The following is a 12,500-nucleotide window of genomic DNA, read 5'->3' as shown; positions in this document are numbered from 1 at the left end:
AAAATCTTCCGTTTAATGTTATATAACACTTCAGATTTTTTTTTTTTTTTTTTTTTTTTTTTTTTTTTTTTTTTTTTGCTATGATATGTCATCACTAAATGAGTTATTTTTATTTTTTTTATTGGTATGATATGTCATCACTAAATGAGTAATTTTTATTTTTTATTGCTATATGTCATCACTAAATGAGTAATTTTTATTTTTTTTATTGCTATATGTCATCAATAAATGAGTAATTTTTATTTTTTTATTGCTATGATATGTCATCACTAATGAGTAATTTTTATTTTTTTATTGCTATGATATGTCATCACTAAATGAGTAATTTTTATTTTTTATTGCTATGATATGTCATCACTAAATGAGTAATTTTTATTTTTTATTGCTATGATATGTCATCACTAATGAGTAATTTTTATTTTTTTATTGCTATGATATGTCATCACTAAATGAGTAATTTTTATTTTTTATTGCTATGATATGTCATCACTAAATGAGTAATTTTTATTTTTTATTGCTATGATATGTCATCACTAAATGAGTAATTTTTATTTTTTATTGCTATGATATGTCATCACTAAATGAGTAATCAAAGACTAAAGTACGATCGGTGGATCAGTATGAGTATAGTGGATTAAACAAGCGATTCCGTATCTGTGAAAGTCAACATAAAATGACGGAAATTATCTGCATATAAATTCAAGATTTCTAACCGCACATGCATTCAATAAAAAAAAAGATCATATATACTCCAATAATTCCACGCCAATGATGAAAAATAAACAACAGCATCAAATTTAAAACCATTTACCCACAAAACATCGATAAAACATCTATTTCCATTTGATAACAGGCGTGGTCATGCGTTATATCGAGACACCACTATAGTGTGCCTCATAACGACCCTCACCCTAGTCCTGGCAGCTGTCACGGGCTTGTCATGCGTGTCAGGACTTCAGCACAAGAGCCACTTGTATTATAAACCTTCTTCATTTGGTAAGTAGTGTTCGTCTTGGTGGAAGTTATGAGAGAATTTGGAAGAGATGTTGATTTATATACTATGATTAGTATGCTTTGTGAATGTAATATTCAATCTTCTGTTGGATTGATATTACCTACTTTTTTAGGGAATATTTTTTTATATTCTATAATAACTTTTTACAGTAGATTATTTTACAGATATTACCGTGAAACTTTGCAATAATTTGTTGTTCATTAATCCTGCGTGTCAATACCAACAATACCACATACAATAATTCCATCTCTCTCTCTCTCTCTCTCTCTCTGTCTCTCTCTCTCCCTCCCTCACCCTATCCCTCTCCCTCTCTTCCTCCCCTTCCCCCTCCCTAACCCCCTCCCTCCCCCTCCCCCTCCCCCTCCCTAACCCCCTCCCTCCCCCTCCCCCTCCCTCTCACTATCATCAACAGAAAGAACAGAATCTGCAAAATTCCTTTCCGACGCGCCCTTTCGACATCCTGTGTTACAAGAGCCTTTTTCTCACCTGAGGAAGACCAATGCCCCCCAGTCTATGCCCGTGGATCGTATGCACCATGACAACTTCTACGCGGGCATAAGAATCCGAGCGCCTAGAAGTATGAGTGGTGAGTATGAGTATGAGTTTTTCCCTTTTTTTTTTTTTTTTTTTTTTTTTTTTTTTTTTTTTTTTGGTGGGGGGTGGGGGGTGGGGGTTATGGTTGATTGGTGTTGATTGTGGTTGTTTGTATCGTGTTTTTTTTTTTGTAATGAAATGTATGTTGATTTTTTTTTTTTTTTTTTTTTTTTTACGTTGATATGCTTATTTATACCTTATTTCTGATGGATGATTCTTGTTTGTTATTGTTCTTCTTACCTGTAATTAATTTTATAGATTTGATAGGGAAAAATATAGAATCCTTTCACAGACGCATCACATAAACACCCACCCACCCACCCACACCCATCCATCCATCCATCCACCCACCCACCCACTCACACCCACATCCACCCACCCCTCAACCCCCATCCACCCACCCCCAAACCCACACCCACACCCACCCATCCACCAACCCCACACCCACCAACCCCTCCCCCATCCACCCACACCCACACCCACCACCACCCTCCATCCCTCCCCCCTCCCCTTCCCCACTACTACCCCTCCCCCCCCCACCCACCCATCCACCAACCCACCCACACCCACACAATCAACATCAACCCCCAACTAAACACCAACCCTACTACACACACATCTTCCACGACATTTTATCTTCCTCTTTTTTTTCCCCAGTGACCAGAAAGGAAGACACAGAAACCAGCGGCTACCAGAGTCTCCGTCTAGCCACCGAGTTATTTCCCGCCCTTTTGGCTACCTATGGCGTCAACTTTATTTCTCCCTTATGGTCGTCTCTCTTCTACCTGAGTCTACTGCTCTTTGGAATAGCCCAGCAGGTAAGTGGTACTCAAAGGGCTGTTGTTAGGTCCGGTTTGTTTGTTGTTTGGGGGGAACTGTGGAGGTATTTTGATGTTTTGGGAAGCATTGTTGATGAAAAGAGTGAAAAATGGAAGTGATTGTATTGTGTTAGTTTTTATTTTATTATTATCATTATTATTTTATTGTTATTATTATTACTATTATTATTTTATTTTTATAATTATTATTATTATCATTATTCATTTATTTTTTATTTTTGGAAAAGAATTGTCACCAAATGATTGAGGATTATTGAATTAGTTTCATCAGGTCCATGCAAACAAGTGAAAAATAGTGCTGTATGACATAAGTCATGGTAATATATTTGTTTATCGGGTGTTATCATGACAGCACAAATAATACTCTATTAGAATCATGCTAGCACGAATTATGCTGTGATAGTATCATAGTAGCACGAATTATACTATGTTAGTATCATGGTAGTACCAATCATGCTATGTTAATATCATGGAAGCACGAATCACACTTTGTTATTAATACATCCTTTACCAACAGCTGGCCGTGTGGCGTACAGTGGTTGAGGCAGTGATACGCATCAACCAGGAGCGCCTTCAAGCTTGGGAAACATTTATCACCTTCCTTTGCTGTGTCTTCGGGTTCTCGGCTGCGCTTCCTATGGCTACTGGGGTAAGGATTTTTGTTGTTGTTTTTTGTTGTTGTTGTTGTTGTTTATTTTACTTATTTGATGCGAAGAAGGTTCTCTGTGAGCTGTGGTGATGTAACTAAAATGGTCTAGGTTTGTAAGGTTAGTTAAATTAAAGTTAATTAAGTGTTAAATCTTAATAGTGTTTTTTTTCTATTATTATGCTGTTAAATTTAGTGTTAAATCTTAATCGTGTTCTTTTTTCTAATATTAAGCTATGTTGAATTTACATCATTAGTGTTAAACCTTGTTAATCTTCTTTTTTTTTGTAATATTAAGCAGTATTGGAACTCAATAAGTCCTATTTATCTATGATTTAAAATATGCTTTTGACCTTTACAGGCGGGGATACAGATACTATACTTCCTAGATTATGTCGTGAGCTGCGGCTGGTGGCTCATGATAATACAACTAGTCCAGGTTGGTTTACATTCACATTTTAACTTTATTCTTTGTAATAAGTGTATTACGTTTCCTCTTTGTGTTTCAGTCATATTCTATTTTGATGTTTAGGTTGTCTAGATTGATCAATAGCTTTGGGTATGTTTACGAGGTTGTCAAAATGATTTAAGTACGTTTCCCCCCATGTTAATGGTATATTTTCTTTGTTAAACAGCGTAATAGTTGTCACAAATAAAGATCCTATCTGCATATCACTCAGCATAACAAGGAATAAACTTACATCCTCATTTTATTAACCCAAACAACCTCTTTCAGATTTCATAAACTTACATCCTCACTTTATTAACCTACACAACCCCGTTCATCTTTCATAACCTTACATCATCAATCTATTAACCCGAACAATCCCTTTTTCAGATTTCATATACATCCTCAATTTATTAACCTAAAAAAAGAAAAAAAATCAGATTACACAAACTTCCATCCTCAATCTATTAACCCGAACCCTTTTTTCAGATTTCATAAACTTATATCCTCACTTTATTAACCCAAACAACCTCTTTCGGATTTCATAAACTTATATCCTCACTTTATTAACCCAAACAACCTCTTTCGGATTTCATAAACTTATATCCTCAATTTATTAACCCAAACAACCCCTTTCAGATTACACAAACTTACATCCTCACTTTATTAACCTTAACAACACCTTTCAGATTTTATAATCTTTTTCTTCATTTTTATAATCTTATAATCTTTTTTTTTAATCATTAACCCGAACAATCCCTTTTTCAGATTTTCGCTCTCTTATTCGTTCGCGGGAAACCCTACAGCGGCCAAGACATAGTCAGCGAATTAATGGGGAAGAGTGACCAGTGTCGGTCCCTATGGCTGGGTCCTCTCACCTCCTTTGCTTGGAATATCATCGTGCCTGTTGGTCTTCTCGTGCTCTCTATTTCATCGTTCAAGTCGGGAGAATTTCGAGAAGTAATTTCTGTTTTTTTTTTTCCTTTTCTTTTGTCGATTCTTGTGCTTGGCATATCGTTGGGAATTTATGATTTGTCTTTGGATTTTGAAGTACGTGATATCCGTAAAAGAAATACTTTCTTTCGATGATATTCTGATATGAATGGAGAGAGCAAGATCAATATGTATATATCAATATATAAATATAATATCAATACATAAGATCCTTATATAAATATCCCTTTTTTCAGGTATTTGCCTGGGGTAGTAATAGCTACTGGTCCGTATGGGTCTGCCAGCTTGCGTCTGCCATGCAGCTCTTCCCGATTCTCCTGGTGCCACTCGTGGGCCTCATACAGACATGCCGATACCTGGCTTCAACGGACGATGATTTGTTTGAGGTTCGTAAGAGGGATGATTATTTTATTGCCACCCGTAAGAGAACATATGAAAAGTTGTAATAAAATACTGCCACAAAATGAAAGGAAAAACTCGCGACGTTTCGAACTTTTTAAAGAAGTTCCTCGTCAGGCGTAAGTAATCCAAAAATGAGTTCGAAACGTCGCGAGTTTTTCCTTTTCAATTTGTGGCAGTGTTTTATTTTATCTGTTATGTGCACGTTACTGTGTTTGTGTTTTATTGTGATTCATATAAAAGTTGTTTGTGATAATAACCATCATCCTGAAAGGAGAAAAAGAAAGAGAGGAAAACATGGCAGGAAGAGAAAGATAGAGAGAATGAATGTGGAAGAGAGAAAAAGACAGAGAGAATGAATGTGGAAGAAAAAAAAATCCTCAATATTCCCCCATAATACTCAACCGTTTTTCTCTTCATATCTTCTTATTCTGATATAAAAATAAACATATTCTTTCTTACCTTCCACCACAGAGAATACAGTTACTGTACAGACCGTCTCTGAGACAACGGACAAGTGGCAACAGCTTCATGTCAGTCACAGAAGAATCAGAAATCGAGGGAATGGAAGGTCCTAGAGACGGGCAGGGTGACCAGGGTGCCAATGTGACCCCGCGGCCTTACAGCGACCCTCCACCGAAATATACTCCTCCGCCATCCTATTCCACTGCTACTGGTGTAAGGTATGTGCGAGACCTGTGTCTGGTTATGTCGTTTATCGGAGATTTGTGTGCTCTCTGCTGTAATTTCTTTTAGTGTTTTTCTTTATATGTAATATCTCTTTCATATTATGACTACTGAGGGTAATGAGATTAATATAATAGGCTTTATTACAAATATAAGGATGTGTACATGCATGCATTGTAGAGGAGCTGTAACTCTCATGACAGTTCCTTATCAAGAAAGTCTATTTTTTCCCCCGAGTAACGTACTTATCGCTTCAAAAATCCCATTCCAGATTCGCAAAACTCCTGAACCAAAGTCTGCGCCAGAGCATGCGGCGCCTCCGCGACACACTGCGAAGCAATGCAGAAACCAGCCCGGCCGTTGACACCGAGGCAACGGCTCAGTCGGAGGGCTGCCAGACGACGGCGGACACGCAAGCAAGAACATCAACGCCCTACATCCCGCCACCCGACTACGTGACGGCGGTCAGCGAGTGCGCTCCGCCGAACTGCAGTCAGAGTTCGACCTCCGCGGAGCCTCCTCCCAGGTACTCGACGCTCGACCCCCTGCGACGCCAACAAGCCCTAGCAGCCTTGGGGAACAGCCTGGCTTCCGGTTCGCACATCAAGGCCGACGGAGACGGGGACCAAGGACCGCCAGCAACGAACACGGAGCTCCAACGAGACAACAGCCTCCGGAGGTCGGGGCTTCGGCGCAGCATCGCATCGGGTGTTCGCAGGAGTGCAAGACGTTTGGCGGCAACGCTGGGGGTCGGGGGCGGAGAGGACGGTGCTACATTAGTCAACAGTGAAGTACCTCTTAGTCAAGATAGTCAACAAGGCAGAGAAGGCGAGGAATCGCATCCTTATGCTTTTACCAATTTCGAACTCGTTTCCCAGTCAGATGCATAAGCTAGTTGTAAGGTTACGTGAATGTTCCCAAAATGAAAATAGGCATTAATATTTATAATGTAAAAATTTTGAATGTTGTCTGTTGTTTTGATAGTTTTAGATTTTATTGTAGGCTAAGTTGCCCATTTATATTACTAGAAATTACGAGAAAACTATACTGTGCAATAGAAAAAAAAAATGTGCTTCGTTTTAATGTTATGGTGATAGAGAACATTTCATATTAATCATCCTAAGGTGATCCACTATAGTACATTAGTCAGAATGTACCAAAAGAGTGTACACAGCCTTGGGATGAACAATATCTAAAAAGATCGAAGTTTTCCCACATTATAGAGGCAAAACATGACTGCTTTTGTACATGTGGTGCTCTTCAATCTTAAACGGATATTTAGCCTAAATGAATATGTAAACAAAACATCTGTGATATCTAAGAACTTTTTCTGACATGCTGCGTCACAGACGAAGACACAGCTGTCAGTGATAAATACGTGGACCATACCATGGATTGGCCTATACGCTTAATTCATAAAAGTACTTTGATTAACTAGGAGCAGCTCTTTAAGTCTTTCCAGATGTATAAAGGGTAAATACTTCGTCTATGAGGTTTATAGGATTCAAAAGTAATACAGAAACGAAAAGGCCTTGAAGAAATCAAAGAGACTTCTCTCGGATCTCCATCTATTAAAATTAATTTCGAACCTTTGTCTAAATTCGATTCTTTTTCTCGTAAAACCCTCATCAGTTTAGTATGGAAAGGCTCAGCTGTTCCAAGGACGCGTTGTGAAGAAAGAAAGAGAGAGCAAATGCTACTACCGTTAAGTCTTAGCTTCATAAATTTGTGCCAAACTCCAAATAGTGAAGCAGAAATTGAAGTATTCAGTAAAGGAAAGGTTTACCTGGCTTAGAGAAATCTTGTTGATTTTTAATTTCAGATAGTGTCTTTGAAATATTAGCCATAGTTTTTTTGTTTTTTTTTATCAAAGCAAAGATGCACTCGAGTGGTCGGTGAGGACTGACTGAATACACCCTATGAAGGACATACTTTTATTTCAAATAATTATCGTTACCAACCTGTCAATTCTCAATTAATTATCATTACCAGTATGTCACTTTGTCAATCAGTCATCACCAACCTGTCAGTTGCATATTTTCTCTTTCTCTCTTTCTCTTTCTCTTTCTCTCTCTCTCTTTTTTTTTTTTTAAGGAGTATGGTAATATTCTGGTGCTTTATAGCAATGAGAGGAAAATTACCAAATTGTTTATTTTCTTATTTCAAAATAGAGAAATACAACTTTGGACTTGAAAAAACTGTGCTCTGAATGGAGTTATTTGTGTTGTTTATTTTAACAAAGAAATGGTAGAGTTTGAATCACCATTACTTTCAGCATCAACAGGTCACATATTCTTCACTCTGAAAGATTCAATGGTTGTCTTACTGGAATATATATAAATCCAATGTTTCTCGTTAGAGTTTTGGAAGTTATTTCAGCTTAGTCATGAATGAAGACTTAAGGTTACAAGACTGTATAACATAACTATGGAAACCACTGGTACCAAAATATTATAGATAAATATTACCAGATATGAAGTGAGTTTCGTATGTGCACATTTTTCCTCCTTCAAAATAATACATTAAATTTCGGAAACGGTTTCTTCATGGATTAAACAAAATCTTTTAATCTCTGTACTTTTGAGACATCATGAAAAAAAAATATACATATATATATAAAGCTTAACATAGACTTTAGCCCTCAACGCTAGGTGATAAAATGAAAGTATGCAATTATATGCAGTAACACCCACTGGCCTTGGTTAATAATGATCCTATTAATAAAACTTGTTAAAACTAGCTATGCAGGATCATTGAAAACCCATCAATATACCAACACAAGAGAGAAAGTTAATATAGTTCCTTTCCTTTCACTATGAGACATGTTAGCATTTATACAAACAGCTTCCAGTTTACCGGTCTTCCAGAGTGACTGACACGCGAGATACCAGCGCAAATGTGGAAGATCTATTCTTTCGGTCACACGAGTCTTGTATGTTTTGGTGTTTTTATCTATGGACGTTTCTTTTGTATGTGTAAATATGTGTATAGACAAAAAAAAGAAAAGAAAAAAAATCATATATATTGTGATCCTAAACATAAGCTTCGTAAGCTTTCTCCAATGCTCTTCGAATTCAAGGATCTGCCACCTGCGGAAGTGGTAGGTAGTGTTATGGATGCAGGTTTGCGGCGAAACCACACGTGTATCCATAATTGTCACAACACTTGACGAAATACATCCAATTATGGTATCTTGTCAAAAGATCTACAAAGTCTGTCTTACGAAAATTATTGGTAAATAAACTTGGAAAATAAAATATATATAAAAAACAAAAACTCCCCAGGAATTGTAGCAAGGGGGAACACCAAAGTTGTCAGATTGTGCTTTCGTGTTAGGGCATCTCTTCTAGGACTTCGTACGTCGGTGTTCTGCTCCGTCCAATAATCACATGTACTTATTTATTAATAAAAGTATGGTGAAAAAATGAAAGCTCTTCTTTTCCTGGCAGAAACTGGTGAGAGATTATGTTAATCATGTCAAACACACGATCAATATACATGTACTGTATATAAGAATTAATAAATAAATATATAATCATATATCTACATCAATCTATCAACACATATCCAACAGAGAAACTTCAAAGAAAACAGAGGTACTTCTTGTAAATGGTGTTCACACACAGCTTTATTGTTTACAGGAAAAACAACAAAATATTAACAGATGACAAATTCCATACATTTTAATATATACACCTAGGGCAAATTCACCTCTTACAAAGAGAATTTAAAATCCCGTTGTTCCCAGTCTATTCCGCTGTTTCTTTGTCAGGCCAGTTCTTCGGTATTCGGTTCTTTCCTCAAGGTATAGTTGAGTACACATATCCTGTAGGTGAAAAAATATAAAACATACTGTAGATATAAAAACTGTATGTAAAAAAAAAAAAATAAATAAAAACTCACTTACCACAAATTTTCAAAACATGTTGGTAATTTGGGAGTCTGAATGCTCATAACACCAAAAATAATGCTATACATACATCACTGCCACTATTTATTCACACTAACATTGCAAAAAAAAAAAGTCATAAAATAAAAATAAAACAATAATAACAATAATAATAATAATAATAAAAGGATATACACACAACTAGATCTTAACAGTTGAAGAATACATTAGGCATCTGTCTTTTAAAGAACAAACCAGAAATGGAGGTCACTATAAACTTACAAACTGTTTATTACAAGTGAAGATCAATAAAATACTATACCTATTAAAAAAAGTGATAAGATGAGCATATACCATTTCCTTAATATTCAAATCAGTAGATCGAAAGCATTTTAAGAGATCCAAGGATTACTCTATCAATATTCATCTAAATTAATAACACTTGATTTTAAGTGCAACGGAGTGATGCTTTCGTGTTTAAGAGTAAAGCACCTTTGCTGTACCACACTATGAAAACACCCTGAAAATATCTGGTTAATGACTATGCTACCAAAATGATAAATGCAATCATTTTTTTGTTTTTCATATTCTTTTATGTGAGACAAACCAAAATTTTCATAAAATATGTATATAGCGGGCATATTCCATTTAGCAAGTGGTTAGTACTGTAAAAATTGATGCTGAATCAAACATTTTAAGAACTCTGTCTGGTGCAATAGGTACATTTCATATTCAATCTATTACTAAAGCATTACTGAAGATTAATGTAAAAAATATTGCGTATTTCTCATGATCTTATGCGGATCCCATGGTTCTGCCCTCATATTTTTAGCAAAAAAATACCCCACATAAAAAAGTACAGTATAGTATTAAGTTTATAACCTTAAACAATTCGATATAGATTAATTAATTATCAAATATCTATAAATACATGTTTGCATTTCTCCTTGATATTAGCATCAGGCAGAAAGACCATCGCACATATCAAACCCAGGGACCTTGCAAAACATCAGTGTCAAAATGTTAAGACCATGTAACTTAATCCACTGCACTAAATATATCTAAAATTTCAATACACAATAGTTGCAAATATAAGACATGCTTTGGTCTATACATTCTTTGAAACAGTAAAAAAGTGGTGATAAGAACACGCTAAGTTTAAATCATAATGGAGACGAGGAAAATTTTGATCAAAATTATATGGAACAATAAAAACACAAACTTCTAATACTGAACAGGGTCCTCTGATTTGATAAATGGCTATATACATAGTAGTATCACGGAATAAAATGCTATCGCACCTGTTTAAATAACAAATATCATTGTGCATCATCAAGAAGGCACTTCCTCTACACATTCTGAACTAAAGGAGAGAGGACTATCATGGAGGAAAAGCCAGACTACCTCTGGTGTGAAGGGAGATAGACCTAACATGAACAGAACCCCTTATACGTGGAACCCATAATTTAACAGAACCCCTTATACATGGAACCCATAATTTAACAGAACCCCTTATACGTGGAACCCATAATTTAACAGAACCCTTTATACGTGGAACCTATAATTTAACAGAACCCCCTATACGTGGAACCCATAATTTAACAGAAACCCTTATACGTGGAACCTATAATTTAACAGAACCCCTTATACATGGAACCCATAATTTAACAGAACCCCTTATACATGGAACCCATAATTTAACAGAACCCCTTATACATGGAACCCATAATTTAACAGAACCCCTTATACGTGGAACCCATAATTTAACAGAACCCCTTATACGTGGAACCCATAATTTAACAGAACCCCTTATACATGGAACCTATAATTTAACAGAACCCCCTATACGTGGAACCCATAATTTAACAGAAACCCTTATACGTGGAACCCATAATCTAACAGAACCCCTTAATACATGGAACCCATAATTTAACAGAACCCCTTATACGTGGAACCTATAATTTAACAGAACCCCTTATATGTGGAACCTATAATTTAACAGAACCCCTTATACGTGGAACCTATAATTTAACAGAACCCCTTATATGTGGAACCCATAATTTAACAGAACCCCTTATACATGGAACCCATAATTTAACAGAACCCCTTATACATGGAACCCATAATTTAACAGAACCCCTTATACATGGAACCCATAATTTAACAGAACCCCTTATACATGGAACCCATAATTTAACTACATGCATGTTGGTGAGGATAGGTCCTGTTATTACTGGGTACTCATCAAAAATTATCTGATATCATGCCTGGAATAAAATCAGCAAGTTTGAGATCAGTTTGTTACATAAACTCAAATAAGAAGAACCTGTCTACCTCTTGTACTAGCTAACAGGTCACAATTACCCATTACTTAGACTCCTCATAAAAAAAATAGAAACAAACTGGATCAAGGTGATATTCACGATGCACACATATGTTCACACAGCAAAAGACATTTATGGAGTTATGAAATAAATACAGACAAGAACAATTGGTAAATAGCCATATTTTCTTTTTCTAAAGATATTACTTGCTAGAGTCTGTGGATGGGTGCCATTCAAGGTTCTCCCTCCTGCTAGTGCTAAGAACAAGTGGTTCATCTAGGTTTTGAATTTTAGGTGAAACCCATTTTGCTTACCCCATTAGTTGCAGTTTTAATAAAATATTTAGGCAGTAGGATGGCAGGTTTACATTGTCTGGCACAGTGCCATCCACGTCTACGACCGACTCTGCCTTGGCAGCAAATCATGCCATCCACTGTTAACCCTATGACGACGGTGCGTCACACCCGTGTGACACAGCCAAACTCCCGATGCCGGGGCGTCATGCCAGTGTGACGATTTCAATGCAATATTGCAATCGCCCGGCATAGGGGTCTTCGCGTAGCGAGTGCCCCGTCGGGAAAGGGTTAATGGGTTAATATTACTGCAATTATAGTAATTATGATGGCAATTTTCATCATCACTCGCTCATTACTCAAAGTACAATTAACCCGTTGCCGACGGGGCTGTTTTGGCTCCAAATGGTCT

At 36.5% G+C, this 12,500-nt stretch overlaps 2 protein-coding genes across 2 annotated transcripts in view; one reads left to right on the top strand and one right to left on the bottom strand.

The window, feature by feature from the left end:
- The window catches only part of bdg (sodium-dependent transporter bedraggled), a 132,403-nt gene extending 123,391 nt beyond the window's left edge, over positions 1–9,012 (top strand). The window contains exons 12-20 of the mRNA XM_086535840.1: positions 854–996; positions 1,428–1,601; positions 2,267–2,427; positions 2,966–3,097; positions 3,456–3,533; positions 4,311–4,502; positions 4,733–4,882; positions 5,370–5,578; positions 5,854–9,012. Coding sequence (XP_086391966.1) covers positions 854–996; positions 1,428–1,601; positions 2,267–2,427; positions 2,966–3,097; positions 3,456–3,533; positions 4,311–4,502; positions 4,733–4,882; positions 5,370–5,578; positions 5,854–6,472 — 1,858 coding nt within the window. The 3' untranslated portion in view covers positions 6,473–9,012. The remainder of the gene's footprint in view (positions 1–853; positions 997–1,427; positions 1,602–2,266; positions 2,428–2,965; positions 3,098–3,455; positions 3,534–4,310; positions 4,503–4,732; positions 4,883–5,369; positions 5,579–5,853) is intronic.
- Positions 9,013–9,181: 169 nt separating this feature from the next.
- Positions 9,182–12,500, bottom strand: part of LOC122254764 (COX assembly mitochondrial protein homolog) — a 14,289-nt gene continuing 10,970 nt past the window's right edge. Inside the window, exon 4 of the mRNA XM_043018620.2 lies at positions 9,182–9,408. Coding sequence (XP_042874554.1) covers positions 9,310–9,408 — 99 coding nt within the window. The 3' untranslated portion in view covers positions 9,182–9,309. The remainder of the gene's footprint in view (positions 9,409–12,500) is intronic.

Source organism: Penaeus japonicus, unplaced genomic scaffold (genome assembly GCF_977035675.1).
Source record: "Penaeus japonicus unplaced genomic scaffold, GWHDUDI00000001_assembly GWHDUDI00000004, whole genome shotgun sequence".
Taxonomy (NCBI): Eukaryota; Metazoa; Arthropoda; class Malacostraca; order Decapoda; family Penaeidae; genus Penaeus; species Penaeus japonicus.
Note: the sequence above shows the minus strand (reverse complement) of the source record. Positions and strands in the feature narration are given on the sequence as shown.